Below are 18,497 nucleotides of genomic sequence, written 5' to 3'. Positions count from 1 at the left end.
ATATTATGTAGTTCGGGCGAAATTTATATGCATATTTTCTCATGTTCTCGGCATATGCATTCATTAAATGGCTTGCGTCATCCTTGAGTGTTGACCAACACGTGGCCATCCCTTTGTCCTCCATATATCAGGATTGGGGCGTGTCAATTTCGGTATATCTTCAAAATCGGTTGGCATGGAACCGAACCGATCATTAACGGTACAACTTTGGCTTGTTTTTTGTTATACCGACGGTATACCATACCGACCGATATATATATATATATATATTTTTTTTTTTAATACGTTAAAACTATCCTAGGTATTGTTTTGCATGCAAAAGTCATTTAATAGTCTTAACCTTTAGAGCAATTCCACCCCTAAAAAAATGCGCTAGTACCAAGCCCATTTAATCCACTCAGTGAACAGTGATAAACCTCAATGAACAGTAATAAGCCAAATGCATCTCCACCCCTAAAACTAAATAGCCTAGTCAATTTTATTAAAATATTATTAATTTTTATTATAAAATAATAATTTGATTTTTAATTTCTGACTTCTTATTCCCTTCTTCTTCTTCTTCTTCTTCCCATTTTTCCCACTTTCTTCCCTGATTTTCCAACTGTGCGGTCAAGCACAATTTCACCAATCCCACGGATTCTATAAGATTCTCTTCAAACCGCCAAAACCCATATGAGATCAGCCAAGTTTAGCCCGACCTGAATTCAAAAATGGGAAAGATTAAAGCTTTCTAGAGGCGGAAAGAGATAAAGATAGAGATGGAGGGTTTTGGATATGGAAGCTCGAGTTGGGGTGGTGGTGGAAGGAAAACAGAGAGCTTCGAAGGCAAGGAGGACGATCGGATAAGGACGGAAGGAGGAAGCACAAAACCGGGAACTCGTATACTCATCAACGATTATCACCATCCTCGTCAGTGGGTGGTCCGACAAAGTAGGTCAAGCAGCACAAGGACGAGGCCGCGAGGAGGATGATTGGATGAGGACGCAAGGAGGAAGACACGAACTGTCAAATGCCTTCCGACTCCACGCTAGCGTCAGCATGGCGTCAGATGGGCCGTCTCCTTCCTCTGTCGATTCTAGGTCAGCCTGTGGCCTGGCTTGGGTTGGGTGCCAGCCTAAAGGGCTTAGGTGGAGCAAATTGAAGGGAAGTCGGTCCACATTTTAGCCTAGGTGCCAGCCAAAGAACAGCGGTGGAACTGCTTTTAAGGTTTAGAAAATTGAAACCCACACGTAACTCTTAATTTCTTTCTACTCATCACTTCCCGATGATCTTCCGTAGCACAGAGAAATTTTTAATTGTGACGGGAACACATGTAGTAAACCACGTGTTTTTACATAAGTGGTGGGAAATTTTATTTTTTAAGTTATTAACTTTTTAACACACATATCCCATCATTTTTATAATGACACGTGGTGTACCATCCCGTGTACCGGTCATTCTGAAAAATCTCTCTGTAACGTAGCTTCCCTGGCATTTTTCCTCTTCTCATTGACGAATCAACAGCCACCGCACTTCTCCATGATTTCCATTCTATATTTTTAAGTTAGTTTAGTTGCTTTTTGCTGTCTTATGATGTAATATCATATGAATGATGCTTACAAGGTTCGAATTAATGTGATTTGATTAATAATTAAATTATAATAGTTTGTGTATATATGATATTAGTTTCTGCTTGTTACCTTGTGCTTGTTGCCTTACTAAAATTGCAAGTATGTACGATATTAGTTTCTGTTTGCCTTATGAAACTATGACATTCTATATATGCTTACAAAGTTTGTGAACTATTATATAATTTGTATTATATCAGTTGTTCTTGCCAGTGGTGCCATTTACCAACCAAACCAGCCAACGGATTTTGTGACAGCCCGTTTCGTACCGTAGGTGTGAAATGACGATTTTACCCTTGGTGGGTATTTGTCATTTTGGGTGGTTGTTTTGTTGTTTTGGTTGGTTACACCTGGACCACACACCTACACCCATAAAAGTAACCATAGGTAATCCAGGACGATGGAAGGTAACTGTTTTCCCGTAGCAATCAATGTTGGCACGGTTATGGTGCAACCAATATGTGCCCAAAATCACATCAAAATCAACAATATCTAACGGGATAAGGTTAGCTGGCATAACTACATCCTCCAGCATCACTGGACATCCTGGATACACACAATCGACATAACATCTCTCCCTTCTAGGCATAGCAAACTCTAAATCATACCCTAGAGGTGTAGGGTGAGGTTGCGTCACTTGAGCAAATGTATGAAAAATAACAGAATGTGTAGTGCCACAATCAATATTCCATGTGTGCATGAACAGTGACAAAATTGGAGGCTCAGGGTTCGACGTGAAATCGAAGGATTCCTTACCTGCATATGGTATGGTTGAACTCGTATGGTCCTCACGAACACAAAGGTACCATTTTCCACTTCGATCCGTCACGTTTGCAAGGGTTTTGAGTCTCCTCTGTACAAGTGAGAAGGAGAGAGAGAGAGAGAGAGAGACTGTTCCAAATTATTCGTACCATAGGTGTGAAATGATTCGTAACGGGCTGTCACAGTTTTGGCTAAACCGATTTTCGGCAATTGCAAGAGAACGATTGGTTGTTGATAGATGATTTTCGGTAATTGTGTATATATGGCTATCTAGTGGCATAAGGAATTTAGCATCGTTTGCCAACCGAACCCAGCCCTAATTGGGTTGACTGACATCTGGAAATAGAGCCCCTAACCCCACCCCCAACCCCCGCATGGTGCCGCACAGAGCCAAATGACTCTTTGCCTTACAATCCAAGCCGTTGGATTTCAAAAGGTTAAAAAAAAAATGTCCTTTCTTCTGCAACTGCCACATGGCAAGATCCTGCCATCCAACCGTAATAATTTGAACATCAACCGCCAAGATTATTCTAACGATAAAACATAAAAAAACAAAAAATAACCATTTTTTTTTCTATAAATACCTTACCATATTCTTCATTTTCCACCTCACAACTCAATATTATTTTTGCTACATTCTCTTATATAAATTTCAACCTTCCAAATCATCTTGTTACCAACAAAATATAAAACATGTGTATGTGAATAGTAATCATCTTTGCCTTACCTTTTCTCCTCTTAAACGCATGAACCTGCACAAATACCATTACTACTTAAAGTGAATAATAAGAATAAGGCCAAATTGGATTAATCATCCTCGTGGTCATAGGATACTTGCGTGATGACCCCTGTGGTAAAAAAATTAGGAATTAAACCCATGTGGTCAACACTGTTAGCAAATTTAGCCCAGAAGTAAATTTTTTGTTAAAGATCTGTTAAATGTTGGATAGAATTGTATTTTCATGTCCACTAACAAAAAACCATCCTAGCATTGCTGATAAACTACACCCTTATATCTTTTGCCGATCAACAACGTGAACTCTAGTACCATCGATGGTTGCCGTTTCTCTCAATCTTCTCCTCTTCTCTCTCTCTTTCTCCTCTGTCTCCTTGGTTCCCTCTCTCATCTTTCTCATCGTGCTCATGGCACAATCCCCGAATACAAATCAACATTCAATTTTGCAAACAAATTAACTCTTTCAATCTCATTTCTACTGTTTTTGCAATGAACACTTTGTGAACTTTGTTGTAGTTCTATGCGGAGGATTTGATTTTTCCCAAAACTTGACTGATTAAAATCTGCGGTATTTCTAATGCTTCTGCACATTTGGTAGGATAATGCTCAAACTGCTTACAATCAAAATAATCAAAACCCAAAAAGCACCAAATGTATAAAAGGTAAGGACTAAGAAAGAACAAGAAATCCTGTTGCCAAGTCGACGAAGAAGTCTCCATGGAAGAGATTAAGAACTCTACTGAGCTCCCATATAAGGAGAAGGGAGACGGAGAGGTTAGACCAAATCCAACGCTGATAGAGAACCAAACTCTGAGAATGCGACAATGGGTTTTGTCGAATTGGAAGTGGGATTGGTTGAAATCCTAGAACTTGAAGTCCCAGTAGTAGCAAGATTTGGAATTTTGTTCGTGCTTTAGAATTGGGAATGTTACGAGGGTTTTAGCTAAGCTTTTGGCATGCTTCAAACTATGAAATGACCATCTTACCCTCACTCACGTGCATGCTACTAACGGAGGAATGACGAAAGTTTTAATTTTGGGTATAAATGCTAACAGACTTAGATCACAGGAGTTTAAATCCGAATTTTTTTACCATAAGGGCTATATTTAGAATACCTTATGACCACGGGGACCATTTATTCAATTACGCCTAAGAATAATTTCATTGCCATGCTCCAATCCATTACGTTCCGTTTAAACTATTTTCAAATTAGGATAATATAAATATATTACAACTAGTGGCTATCGCCTTAGCGAAAACGACAGAGTTAAAGGCATCACCGATTACAGTTTCGCTACAGGAAAAAGAAAACCACTGAGACAAAGTCAACATCCAAGTTGCAATTACCGAATCGAGTTCTTCTCTCTGTCTCGTTGATCGGCGAAGCTGATAAAATCACAACTGCATGCAGAATCTGATTCCAACACCTGTGCTCTTCCCTCCCTCTCTGTTCTTGTAATTTCTAGACACCAAGCAAACACATCGCTCTCTCTGTCTCTCTCTCTCATCGCATTTATAAAGGGGGCAAATGGGTTCACTGTTCACCAAGAGTATCAGCGAGGAACAGCTCGAAACGGCGCTCACCAAGGTCAAAACCATCGTCAACTCCAACCCAGTTGTGGTTTTCAGGTTTGTTTTTCTTTTAATTTCTCGTCACCCAATTCACCAATTTCATGTATTTCTTTCTTTTTCTTACAAATAAATTGTGGAATTAAACGTGTTTTTTGTGCCAATTAATTAGGTGATTAATCCAATTTGTTGTTAAAAAAAAAAAATCATTAGCTTTGCTTAATAATTTGATGTGTTGTGTTCCTTGTTGTTGCTGGCAGTAAAACTTACTGTGGTTATTGCAAGAGGGTGAAGCAGCTGCTCACTCAGCTTGGAGCAACTTTCAAGGTCATTGAATTGGATGAGGGAAGTAAGTCTCCCTTTATCCTTTTTAATAGTTTTTGTTTGTGATTTGGTATAATTGATTTTCCAATTTCATTACTGGACCATCAGCTTTAAGAAAATAAAGTAAAGCATATGGATTTAATAAGATTTTAACAAGGTTCAATGCACAATTAACAACTTAATAGTCTGGGAATCTTTAATTTATTCAAATTATAATCCTAACTGAGTTAGTAGCTCATAAAAAATATAAATTTGAAGTCTTTATTCCTGTGAAATGAAGGCCTACTGATGCTCCGGTTAGAAGATGCGATTACGGGACAAAGGTTTAGGGCCGAAGGGTAGAAGAAGACCTAGGAGGACTTTGGAAAAGAATCTAAGAAAAGACGTAGATTACTTGGATCTAACGGAAGATGGGATATAGAATCGAGCGCAATGGCGTTCTAGGATTCATTTAGCTGACCCACTCAGTGGGAAAAGGCTTTGTTGTTATTGTTGTTGTTGAAGTCTTTATTCTTAAAGGTGCAAGGATTAAGGATATGACAAAGGAATCAAAAGTCCAAACAAGTCATCAACATTTAGAACAAATTTTGATGACTTTGCACAACATTCCAGCAACATAAATTTCGAGTCCTAAAGCAGTGAAAGGGTGTTTCACATAGAAGCCCCTTATAAGATTACAATTTACAGAAAAAGCTTCAAACCCAATCCTAAAAGCACCCTTCGTACTTTGCAATGGGACAAGCGCATCAAAGGAATTTTGCAACTAAGAATCAATTAGAACATGATAAGTCGATAGTTGATGGGTTTCTTTCTCCAACTGAGCTGTTTTTTACAACACTAGTGTTGAGAGTATCAATCCCACATCGGAAAAGGAGGGACTTTGCATGTGCTTATAAGTAGTTGGGCTACATTGTGGAACCTCAACTCTCTTCAACTAGTTATTGTTATAGTGCCTAGTCCAATCCTAAGAAATTGAAACCCGAAACGGGCAAATGCTAATCCAGTGTCATGACAAGTAAACTGAGAATCCTCTTCTGATTGGTGTTATAAGAAGTTTCTAATGCTAAGCTACCCCTAAACTCGGAATACCAAATTACTAAGGAAGTTATATGTTTGATTTTTGAAGTTGATGGAGGTGAAATGCAAGCAGCTCTAGCGCAGTGGACTGGGCAAACGACTGTACCTAACGTGTTTATCGGGGGAAAACATGTCGGTGGTTGTGACTGTAAGTGCATATATTCTTGCTTATTCCATGTTTACTGCAATATGATATCAAAAATAGACCCCTCAATTCATCCCAATTTAGTTGTCTTTCAAATAGTCATTTACTTTTTTGGATCATACAGCTGTTATGGAGAAGCACAATGCAGGTCAGCTTGTGCCCCTTCTCACTGAAGCCGGTGCCCTTGCCTCCAAGTAACGACTTTGTCCCGCGAATGAAGAGGTGAAACTAAACATACCCATATTCCTACATCTGGGTTGAAGAAACAGACCTACGTGAACAATGTAATAATAGTTTGATGAAAATAATGTAGCCACTCGAATCATTGTGCTTAAGAAGTCGTCGTTTTTCTGCCAAGTTTCCGTTGCGAATTTGACTTCTTGTTTCGTTTCAAACTGAAAATGCTGAGCACACAACTGAGATTGGCAAATACCAGCGTAAGTCGATGCGCTACTTGAATACGGCGGTATATTTGATAGGGATGGTTAGGACTTGGGAGGGGACAAGAGTTGGAGATGTATATCATCTCTGATACAGTAGTATATCTGACAGGGATGGTGGGGACTTGAGAGGGACAAGATTTTGAGGTGCATATTGGGTGGATTCTGTCATAAAACCACTTGTGCTTTTGCAAGTTTGGTATCTTTGATTTAGGGCCTCGAAAGAGTGGTAGAGTTTGAGTCGTACAAGGAGGTGCAGCCCTCTAATTATGCAGGTCCGAAGTCCAAACGCCTGCTTAGAGTCGGCCTAACATTTGAAGACTCGGCAGCACAAGTCTTTGTTTTGTGAAAGAATATTGTCGCTATGGTGTCGGCAAATAACATTGGTGAATAATATGTCAATATCAAAACGTTTCAACGTCCTAATAATACTTGTATTTTTATTACATATACAAATATCGATAGTTTTATCAACTATCAATACTATAGATACAGAAATCGATGTTATCGTTATCAGTACATTGGTGGATAATATGTCAATGTTAAAATGTATCAACGTCCTATTAATACTTGTATCAATATTACATATACAAATATTGATAGTTTTATCAACTATCAATACTATAGATACAGATATCGATGTTATCGTTATCAGTACAAAACCCAATGACGAACGTATAGCGCAGGGAATTTCTACTCTTCTTTAGAACAAAGAAATATGAAGCAACTCAACATTGGTTGGTGTGAATCACCCGCTTCATATATCAATAAGAGAATCCAATTCAAAATGCCTCCTTACTGTAGAAATCTATACGCTGAAAAAACTCAACCATTTCCACTCTGGTTAAAAAAAAAAAAAAAAACTGAAAAAATTCAAGTAAAGTGAGATTGTACAACAATTTAGTTCAAAAATGTAAGAAGGCAAAAGATGACTTGGGTAATTTCCATGGATTCGAACTCTTGGGTAATTTCCATGGCTTCGAACTGAGTTATTTACTATTTACCATGGCATCTTCTTTTCACTGTGTGGTGTAGAGTAGAGTGCATGCTGCTGTTGCTGCATTTCTTCATCTTTTGAATTAACCAGAGCCAAAGAAACCACATTCCAACACTCACCACCCCTCTTCTTCTCATTCCCAAAATCCCACAACTCCTCTTCCCTCTTGCACTCCGCCCCGCCTCCGCCGCCGTCCATATTTGAGACGGAAACTCTTCTCCAGTTGCACCACATCCTCAGCATGACATAAAGCATCGCCAAGCATATTACTGCAGACGTTAAAACAATGGCCACTGTAATTCCAGTCTCTGCAGCATCAGAAAGGCCCTTCTTCCTCTGCCTTTTGGATTCCGAACACGACGCTAGTGGTGGGCCGCAGAGCTTTGGATTACTCGAGAAGGAGCTGGGTGGGAATCCTGAAAAGATTGATGGGATTTGACCTTGGAGGAAATTATTTGATAGGTTTAGCATGTGCAGGCTTGTCAGCTTTCCGAGTGAGGACGGAACTTCTCCTTGGAGTTGATTGGAAGAGAGATTCAATCTCTCCAACTTCATTAGGTTTCCGAGGGATGAGGGGATTTTTCCGGAGAGGAAGTTTTCGCTTAGATCGAGGATTACTTGCAGCTCAGTGAGTTCTCCTAGCTCGGATGGGATCGAACCGGTTAAGTTGTTTTCTGAGAGCCTCAGTTCATATAGCTTCACGCATTGCCGGATCGTTGATGGGATTGAACCCGAAAAACTGTTTCTTTGAAGATTGAGAACATTGAGAGAAGTGAGATTTCCCATCTCCTCCGGTATCATGCTTGAGAGGCTGTTGCCTTGCAGAGAAAGTTTCAGTAACTTCGAACAGTTGCCGATCTCTACTGGTAGTGTTCCTTGGAAGTTGTTTGTTGACAAGTCAAGTTCTCCCAACTCTTGTAAGCTCCCTAACCATGCAGGTATTTTTCCTTCGAATCGGTTGTTACTCAGTAGAAAATGCTCAATAAGCTTTGCAGAAGACAATTGAGGTGGCACTTCTCCTGTGAGATTGTTGAATGACAAGTCAAGAAATTTGAGCTGTGTGAGCTGGCCGAATTCAGAAGGGATGGTGCCGGCGAGGTGATTGTATGCAAGGCGGAGACGGGTTAAGTTTCTAGCCATCGCTAGTCTAGAAGGGATTGAACCTGAAAAGCTGTTGTTTGTCAAGTCCACTTTGGTCAGATAACTCGAACCAGACAGTGGATAGATGCTTCCATTAAACCGGTTGTGGGAAAAATTTATGATCTTGAGGTTTTTGAGAAGAAAAAGGGATGCAGGAAGAGGGCCTTCAAAGGAGTTGTTGTAAAGGGTAATGGTGCTTAGCTGAGAAATAAATCGAAATGTGGGTGGCAAGGTTCCAGTGAGTTTATTATCTGCCAAGGCCAGTAACCGGAGACTTCTGCAGTAACCTAAGCTAGGCGGGATAGGTCCTGACAAGCCGTTCTGCCTCAGGTGAAGCAGAACAAGACTCTTAAGCTTTCCAATCGTTGCAGGGATGGAGCCCGTGAAATGGTTTCCGAAAAAATCAATTTCTAATAGCTCTGTGCAATTGGTTAACTCTGTTGGCATGGATCCTGACAGCTGGTTGTCATACAGGTAAAGGGTTTTCAACTTTTTCAGCTTCCCAATCTCCGCCGGGATTCTACCTGTGATCATGTTTCCGAACAGATACAGATTTTCTAGGTAGCTCATGTTTCCTATTTCAGGAGGTAGAGTTCCAGTGAAGCTGTTGTTATTGAGTACAAGATCTGTGAGATTCTGTAGCTTGTCCAAGGCAGCTGGCAGCTCTCCTTCGAAAGTGTTATCCGAAAGGTCTAGCTGTTGGAGTGAAGAGCAGCTGAGTAGGTCTAGAGGAAATTTTCCAGTGAGCTTGTTTCGAGCGAGAAGAAGTTGTTGAAGATTTGAGTTGCTGAGGCAGAAATTGCTTGAAATTGTACCTGTCAAGGCATTATCAGACAGAACCAAAGATTCGAGATTCTTTAGTTGTGTGCTGAGGAGGCCTATGCTTCCTGAGAGGTTGTTTCGCGACAAGTCAAGAATCTCGAGCTGTGCTAATTGGTTAAGCCCTGAAGGGATATCACCGTTCAATCTGTTCCCTACCAAATTTAAGTAGTTTAAATTTGCAAGCTGGCTTAGCGCGGAAGGAATTGTTCCAGAGAGGCTGTTGTTGGCCAGGTTCAAGATTTGCAGCGATTTAAGTGATCCTATCGAAGAAGGGATATCTCCTTCGAGCATGTTGTTGGATGCTGCAAAGTTTTGAATCTCTTGGAGGCCATGAATCTCTTCTGGTATGAGGCCAGTGAGGCTATTGTTCCGCAGATCAAGAGATGTCAGCTTCTTCAAATCACCAATTTCAACTGGAATGCTTCCATTTAATTGGCAGTAGGCAAGTCCCAACACTCTCAGCTCAGTCAGGTTTCCAATGCTTGGTGGAATTGCACCTGAAAACAAGTTATCTCCTATCCGAAGAACTTGTAAGTTCCTCAAAAGACCTATTTCTGCAGGAATCCCGCCGGAGAGAAAGTTCGAGTAGAGGAGGAGTATTTTGAGACTTTGAAGCTGTCCCAACTCGGGAGGAAGTGGACCAGCGAGGGAATTTGAAGAGAAATCGAGTGTTTGGATCGAAGAGAGTTGCGAAAGCTCGCGAGGGATTGGACCAGCTAATCCTGATCCCGATAGGTTAAGACCAATAATATGCAACTGATCGTCTGAACACAAAAGGCCATTCCAACTGCATATATGAGCACTTGGAGACCAGTTGCTCAAAACTCCTGCTGGATCAACAAGTTCTGATTTGATTCTCAGAAGTGGGGAGGAAACCCTCGAATCGTCTCCAAGAGAAACAGCAAGAACAGCATAAAGTATTGCAAAAAACAGCAAGAAATGAGACATTTCAACACCGCCAATTACAAAATGCACGATCAAGATCAAGCAGAAACCAAATTATCTGAGATCAATTTCGAAGACTTCGTAGTATTTCTACTCAGAAATTTCATGTTGAAAGAAAGGCAAATGGAAACAAGAGATGGAATGAGAACTGGAGGAGGGAATTTGATTAAGAGGTAAGACAAGAAGTTTAAAACCATGGTGGGATAAATGGAGGCCTTGGAGTTTATATACTCTTCTGAAGTAGAACTAGGCTTATCTAATCAGTTTGAAAAGTAAGTTGATAACTAACATGCATCAAAAGTAATTAAGGCTTTTTTGGCTGCCCGACTATAGCGATGAGCTGATAAAAAGCATTCACCTCATGCACTTGGAGTCCCGATTTTGACCCCTCCTTCCCCAATATCGCTTATATCGAAAAGTAATTAGGCTTTAAGCACAGAGGTCTTCTTTCTTTTTTTTTAATTTAGCTATCTTTCTCACCTTTTTGCTAGTTCTGCTAAAAGATATGATGATTTTCCTCTCCTTTTTCTTCTCATCAAGGTACATTATGGGTGCTGAAAGATGTTTTTAGAATCTTATGGAGGTGTGGGGAAGGGAAGTGCATGGAGAGATAAGGATAGTGTAAGCATGGCTAAAAGAAAAAGAGCTTAGGAGAAAAGTATTCCACTTGCAACCTAACAGTAAATTCAAGAAGTGGACCTCACTCTAGGCCCACTTTAAATTTGAAGTTAATATGGGCTGTCTAATTAGGACAATTCTTACGTTGAGTGTAATCAATGTAGAGTTAGGTGGAACTAAAATACAGAGTCTCATACTTTTGCGAGAAATGCCCCACAGCTAACGTGGTTAGGTAGTATTCTCCAAAATTTTCTTCTTTAGTACGAATATATGATCCACGTCGCAGTCATGAATTTTTTTCTTTCTAATATCCAATTTACAATTATTCCAAGAAGAATTGAGTAGCATTGGACTTTCTTATAGACATGTTCAATTTAACTTCTACGATTGTTGGTCCACTAAATAGGTATAAATCCATGATGCTGTTGCAGCTATAGAATGCAGAAAAAAGGGCTTAGAAAAATTGACAGATTCATGCATCTTTCTACTGTTAATTTGCATTAGGGTTTCCACGTTCCAGGATCTAAAAACAACTAAATGAGGAGCAAAAGGAAATAAATGTTGGCATATACAATTGAACGCTTTCCTTCTTATTGACAACTATTGTTCATAAAATTAGAACGCTATATTTGTTCTAACTTAACGAAGATTAAATGTTACTAGACCAAATGACCAAATTCTCAAAGTTAGAAGTTCGATGAAGCGAGATTGAATGCCTATATTAAAAATAGTTTCTAGCCCTTCGCAAGTTTTCTTATGTTTGAAGTATATTTATGCTTTTGGTCGTTTTAAAATATATTATGAAACGAATCTAACAAAAACTTGTATAAATAAAATAATGACACGGATCCGTCTATATATATATATATATATATTTCTACTGTAACCTAAGCTACCAAATATCAAATTAAATACAGGAAGAAAACACAAACCAAAACAACCCCATCGGACTGATCAATCATGGTGAAATGCGCAATAGAGAAGATCCAAATATCATGTGAGGTTTGGTGTAATACATTCAAACATGCTGCGTTGGCTATAATTAAATTTAATTAGGTCTAATCTAATCAGAATATATATAATTGCCTCAGTAATTATATAAGTAATTTATTATTGAAGGGATTATTTTTGCTACTAGTGAACCCTATAACAAGAGGACAAACAAGGTTGCTTCAAAGTCGGGTTTCTAAATCTTTTGATAGAGAAGTTCTCTAGAAGTGCTTAGCTATCCGCCATAGCTTTATATCTTTTCACCTTTGCTTGGTTTTCAGGATCAAGAAAGAGAAAACCAATATGGATGAATCAAGTCTGAGAAATTGTTGTGGTACTAGATTACCGTCACGTAGTGTGATTAGCTAGGTGATATAAGATGAAGTGGTGATGAACTTTAGAGTAGTAGTATGACTTTTTAGCTAAAATGGTTTTTGAGATTGGTATAACTCCTCACTTTGGTCTTTGCGATTTGAAATCGATAGAATTGGTCTTTGATTTTGTCCACCATCAATCGTTTTGGTTCTTCCGTGAAAAATATTCATTAAATAAGGATGAAATAATAAAAATACTCTTAGTTTTTGTCAAATTGTTTTGGCCCATCGTTTATTAAATTGAGGATAATTTTGTTATTTTGGTTTTTATTTAACAGAGTTTTCATAGAATGACCAAAATGATTGATGGTGGACAAACTCAGGGTCTATTTATTTCCAATTTTAGGGACCAAAGTATGAAGCTATGTCAATCTCAAAGTATATTTTTGCTATAAAAACAAACAAACCTAATAGTATTATAAATATACACATGTTATGTTATGAGTATTAATCACAGTTTGTAGCGGTGTTACAATCTCGCAGAACAATTGCCCCCCAAATGCTTGATTAGGAAAGGGAAAGATCATATCACACCCAAATGCTTATTTTTCACTTCTAGTTTTTCCTATATAGGATACCTTTTTTTCATCTTTATTCCTTTCAATTATTTGGACAAGAAAATTTGAAGTAGCAATTATTTTCTAGAGTGGATATAATTACCTAATAGACTACATAAAGGTTAAAAGTGAACCAAGCATTTGCACATGCAACAAGTTGGTACTAGGTCACCAACATTTTCATGGCTGCAAATCTACTTGCTAAAGATATGCTCACATATGAACTTGAATTTAGAGAGTCCTTCAATAAGGTTTACTTTGAATTATATTTCAATTTATCTAAATCACTGAGAAATATTTAGGAAGATTTAGAAAGAGACTTTAAGAGAAAATATAGAGTACTTGGAGTTAACGGAAAACATGGCATAAAATCAAACGCAGTAACATTTTAGTATTCATATAACCGACCTCACTTAATGAAATAAAGTTTGGGTGTTACTTTTTTTATAACCATTTGTTGTCTTGAACAACAATTTTCATTTAATTTTAACTCCAACTAAATGTCTTAGTGGTTTCATAATATATATATATATATATATATAGTATTATATTTTCCTTTATATATTATATATTTATTCGGTGTGTTAAACACCTAATATATATTCTTTTGTAGTTTTCTTTCTGACTGCATATTATACATTATATCACCTTATTATTTTAATACAAGAAATAAGAGGAAAAAAAAATGTTAATCTCCACCAAACCAGAAGACAATTAAGTTTAAATTATATATCATATCACTCAAATAATTAAGCAATACAGACAAAAGAGAAGGTACATCATTAAAGTCATTTCAAAGCAATATTTATTAACTATATCAACACAAAGCAAACAATTTTAATTATTTCTAAAATAAAAAAAAATCCTCCAAATAGTGTACTATTTTTACTTTTTAATAAATATATTAATTAAAATTTAACTCATTAATAATTAATCCCGGATTATAATTTTTGATGACATATAATACTCTCAAGAACATGGACTCTTTTAGCTTTGAGAAATGAGAAGTCAAGTACCAATATCCTTCCAAAACCTTTTGTTTTTCAGTTTATATATTTCCCTTGGATCTTTCGGGGCATGTTGACTTTACTTTGCTTTTTTTTTTCTATAAAATTTATTTTTCTTAGTTTAGTTGGGTGGCCAACTCTATTTGTAATTTTGTACGGGCTCTTGCTGGACCACCGAAAGTATATCAGGGAAGAGACTGATTTAATTCTCTAAAGAATAAAAAATTCACTTGTAGGGTACTCACGAAATTCCATCATGTTTCGAGATATCCTAGACTCTAGGATTTGTGGCCGTTATATTCTTAGTTGAGACTTGTGATAAGTAAGACTCCTGAGCAGTTGAGGAGTGTTAAGGTCAATATGGGGCCCACCCCCGATCGACGGTTATAAATCGCTTAGGCGTTCGTGGGTGAGCGGTTGACCGTAGCAAAGTCCTTCCTCTGTTAGGATAAGTGTATAGTTTGCTAAACTTTGATGGGGTTTCATAAAGAAATCAGATAAGCTTGCGACTGAGTTCTCTGTTAAATTGTAAACAACTAGGATTTAATGAAACAAAAATAATCTTATGCGCAATGAAAATGTCGTAAACCGAATCATATGGAAATAGCAGCATAAAATTCTCATCAACTTTGCTCTCTCTCTTGCATTTTATGAATCTCATTTACAATATCCTGCAACTACCTTCTAACTTTGCTTGATATCAGTCAAAACTTCAATGGCCACTTGCTGTCAAACTCCCGCCGGAGCAGAACTAAACCACAGACAAAAGGAAATTGGACCCAACCGAGATTCATTTAATTTTCTCAAAAGAAGCTCGATGGCATTGTTGCTGAGTTGCATGATCCGTACATGATATCGCGGGCTTTAAGGTGGATTAGTAGTGGTGGAAGAGAAAAACCTCATAAGGAAACTTGAGAGAGACCAAATGCAGATAACTCCAAGGCATTGAAGGACATTCAACAGTGTACCCAAGGAACTGTTTATTGCCAAGTTGTGCGGTGTCGTCTCAGCGCCTCTGACTGTAAAGGACAGAGCAGTCACCAGTTGCGCTGCTCTATTCAGTTGATGCAATCTATAGACCTGCCAATCATAATGGAAATAAAAAATTTTGATTCGTAGATCAGCACGTGTACACAATTATAAATTACATACAGGAGGACATTCTTATCATTTTATCGTTTTCCAAGTTGAATTGAGCTGAGATTATGAAATCACAAAGAGTTTAATGATGGAGATTGACGGATGCATATCTAATTAGACAGGCTAGAATTTAAGAACTATCATCCAGTAGTAATCCGACAACCTACTAGACAACAAGAGAAACAAGATGTTTCATACAATCAAATTGAATTTTTTATGCAATACCCATAATGAAAAGCAAAGTATTGGCTTACTTGAAAGATGACCGGGATAACAGGCCATGAAGGTGACTTCTTATATCTTGCATACTGCTCAAATGCAAATTGCACCATTATACCAACCAGATATGGAGCAAGAGTAGCAGAAGCTGCAGGGCCAGTCCATGGCCAGACATAACCCATAGTCACCATAGGAATTATAAGACTGAGGACCAAGGAAGCAACAGATGAGATTCGCTGCCCTAATTGAGGGGCTGGGGTTCTGTTACTGGGGACACCCAATTCTGGTTCAGCTGTCCTCCTTGAACGGTCAATCAGAAGAAGAAATACCGCAACACCACTGTAGAAGAGAGCTTCCGTGAAGAACAAGATGAGAAAATCTGAGAAGAAACATATTATGGTTTAGACGGGAGAAAAAGGTTTACTTTCTAAGCAGCCCTCTAGTCGTCTATTTCTATCATATTCATGTTAAAATTTTCCAACCCATGTCACGAGTTGCCCAAAATCACTTCCAGTCATTAACCCTTTCCTCTGTCTTCACTCTTCATTAGAAGCCCTTAAAGTTTCCTAGGATCATTCCTTCACCAACAACTATCTAGAGTCCCTAACCCTCATCCATTTGAGTGGGCTGCAGTAACTTTCATCCTAGTATAATCACCCTGGTAGAGTCACTCCAACACCCCAAGATAGTCTTACCCGAAATAAAAATAATGCAAGTTGTAGTGTATAGAAAGTGATACACAGAAAGGTGTATACAGATATATGTAAGGAGACAAAATCTCAAGCTGGCGAGACAAATTTTCTGTGCCTATCCTATCTACTGCAATCATAGTTTTAGTTAAAAACAAGTGATGACAAATACCGGACTTTAATAAACATAAAATCACGAGTCCACAACATATAGATATGCATCCTCACCTGTCAACAAAGAATCCTCAAATATAGTAGATAGTATTTTGCGCAGATAGAGCGAGGGGAAAATGAAAGAAGCTAGGAGAACAGCTGGACCGATGAACCATAAGAGGCTGTTTTGGTTCCTTGCTGGATTATTTGTAGAAACTTCTTCTTCCCTTTTATATGGACGGTTATAAAATGAGATTAAACCCGGTTTTCCACCAGCACCATCAAAATGGATATATGAACTGTTTGAAGGAAATATATCTTCAGAATTAAGAAGGTGATTTTCTTGCTCCATAGCATCTGTTTTTATCTCACTATATTGTGACTGATCTTCAGCAACAGCAAAGAGAACACTGTGACTGTTTGGAATCCTTTTGCTTGACTGCCCTACTCGATGTCTGAATATGCATGAATTACCTGCTTAGAGTGGCAGAAGAAATAGACCAAACATATTTAGAGCAATACAAAACAATCTCGCACTTTTTTAAAGAAATGGCATTACAGTTCATAAACCATTTGGTAAAAAGGTTAATAATGGTCATATTAGAAAAAAGTAGCTTCAATCAAATGAAATCCATAGGTTCCCTTCTACAATTATACTGTGCTCAGTAGCTCGGGGAAAAAACAAATCTTATGCTGGCTATATTGCACATAAGAAAATTTGAAGACTTCAGTAATTATGCAACAAATATGAAAAGCTACCTTTAGCATATCTCAGCTGTTGAGCATCATGTTGTTGGCTGCAGTACGGTACATGCAATAAGCTCAACTGCACATCAAAGGAATCAATTTATAAGCTGAAAAATCGATAAAGCTCTTCTAAAAGGTGGCAGTCATTTGACATTATCAGACCAGACTAATACGAGACAATTAGAAGTGGATTTAAAAAATCCTAAGAGAAATGACTCCAATTAGAAGTGAATTCGAGCATAATTTACTTCAGCATAGCAAAATGACTCCAATTAGTCAATAACGGTAAAATCCACCATGCAAGGTGCATTCAAATGTGTTAATGTGTATCATCCCAAGAAGCTTAAGCTCAGTAGTAGTAGCATAAGTAACAAACACACACACACACACACACACACACACACACACACCTAGTTCATGTACAAAACATTAGAGGCTATCAAGTAAACATAATACCCCAAAGTAATACCTCTAACTTCTCACAAAGCCATGTCTAATCCGTAAGATTTCAAATACTAACAACACCAATGCTACTAAAATCTCTCCCAAGCTAGATTCTTTAACATCATAACACCCTCTTTTGTACATCAAGGAGCTTAAACAATATCCCACTTTTATTTTCTATTTGTAGAATCAATTTCACCTACCAATTCCACACCTTTTGACCCAAAAACAAACAACAATTCCCCACCTTTTGACCAAAAAACAAACACCAATTCCCCACCTTTTGACCAAAAAACAAACATCAATTCCAAACCTTTTAGGCTTTTAGCTACCAGAAACAAACCCAGCATACATTCTCACAAGTTCACATGCAAACATCAAAACAAAAACAAAATAACAAAAATTTGGGGGATATCAAGACTTTTTCTCAGTAACCAAACAGCCCTATAACGCACCTGGGAACCCCTTCTGGTTTGGCAATGGGAAGCAGGAGAAGTTGCCAGGCAAGAAAACGAAGAACCACATTTAAGCGCCATATCTGTGAAGCAATAACAAGAGGCCGAGCCTGTCAGAGACTCAACGGCTGCATGCAGCGGGATTCTAACGCAAACCCATTTGATTCGAGGAATATACGAGGGCACCCATAAAGAAAATTTTCCGGGAAAATGAAGGAAAGGGTGAGAAAGTGGAGGAATCCGGAGAAACTGAGGAGTAGTTCTGGAGTTATTGAAGAAGATAGCGGCTTTCGGCTTTCGTTTGTTGTGTGTAATTCGGTGGGGGCGAAGCGGGCGCCTATTTTGGACAAAATCCTTTTCTCACGTTATATTTATGCGGATTTTGTTTTGTTTCATTTCCTTCTCTTTATTTCTCACGAGATTTTCTTTTTTATTTGCTTATCCTTTTCTTTTTCTTTTTCTTCCTCTCTTTGAAGCATGTATAAAACTGTTTCTGAAAAAACACGAAGTTATAATTAAAATGTTTCAGGTTGCGTTCGG

General features: G+C 38.1%; 3 protein-coding genes across 3 annotated transcripts; 1 reads left to right on the top strand and 2 right to left on the bottom strand.

Annotated features, from left to right (window-relative positions):
- The first annotated feature begins 4,366 nt into the window (after positions 1-4,366).
- On the top strand, positions 4,367-6,577 carry LOC137712620 (glutaredoxin). Its single transcript, XM_068451727.1, has 4 exons — positions 4,367-4,734; positions 4,935-5,023; positions 6,125-6,223; positions 6,345-6,577. Exons 1-4 carry the CDS (start codon positions 4,634-4,636, stop codon positions 6,416-6,418), a joined length of 363 nt encoding a protein of 120 aa, XP_068307828.1. The 5' UTR covers positions 4,367-4,633; the 3' UTR covers positions 6,419-6,577.
- On the bottom strand, positions 6,345-11,319 carry LOC137712619 (LRR receptor-like serine/threonine-protein kinase GSO1). Its single transcript, XM_068451726.1, has one exon. It carries the CDS (start codon positions 10,565-10,567, stop codon positions 7,661-7,663), a length of 2,907 nt encoding a protein of 968 aa, XP_068307827.1. The 5' UTR covers positions 10,568-11,319; the 3' UTR covers positions 6,345-7,660.
- Positions 11,320-14,673: 3,354 nt separating this feature from the next.
- Positions 14,674-18,281, bottom strand: LOC137713789 (uncharacterized). The gene is made up of 5 exons (XM_068453141.1): positions 17,958-18,281; positions 17,071-17,137; positions 16,387-16,785; positions 15,505-15,848; positions 14,674-15,190 (listed from the first exon to the last, which is right to left on the bottom strand). The coding sequence occupies exons 1-5, from the start codon at positions 18,036-18,038 to the stop codon at positions 14,975-14,977; spliced, it is 1,107 nt and encodes a 368-aa protein (XP_068309242.1). The 5' UTR covers positions 18,039-18,281; the 3' UTR covers positions 14,674-14,974.
- Positions 18,282-18,497: the final 216 nt, after the last annotated feature.

The sequence above is a fragment of the Pyrus communis genome, chromosome 13 (genome assembly GCF_963583255.1).
Source record: "Pyrus communis chromosome 13, drPyrComm1.1, whole genome shotgun sequence".
NCBI classification, from domain to species: Eukaryota; Viridiplantae; Streptophyta; class Magnoliopsida; order Rosales; family Rosaceae; genus Pyrus; species Pyrus communis.
Note: the sequence above shows the minus strand (reverse complement) of the source record. Positions and strands in the feature narration are given on the sequence as shown.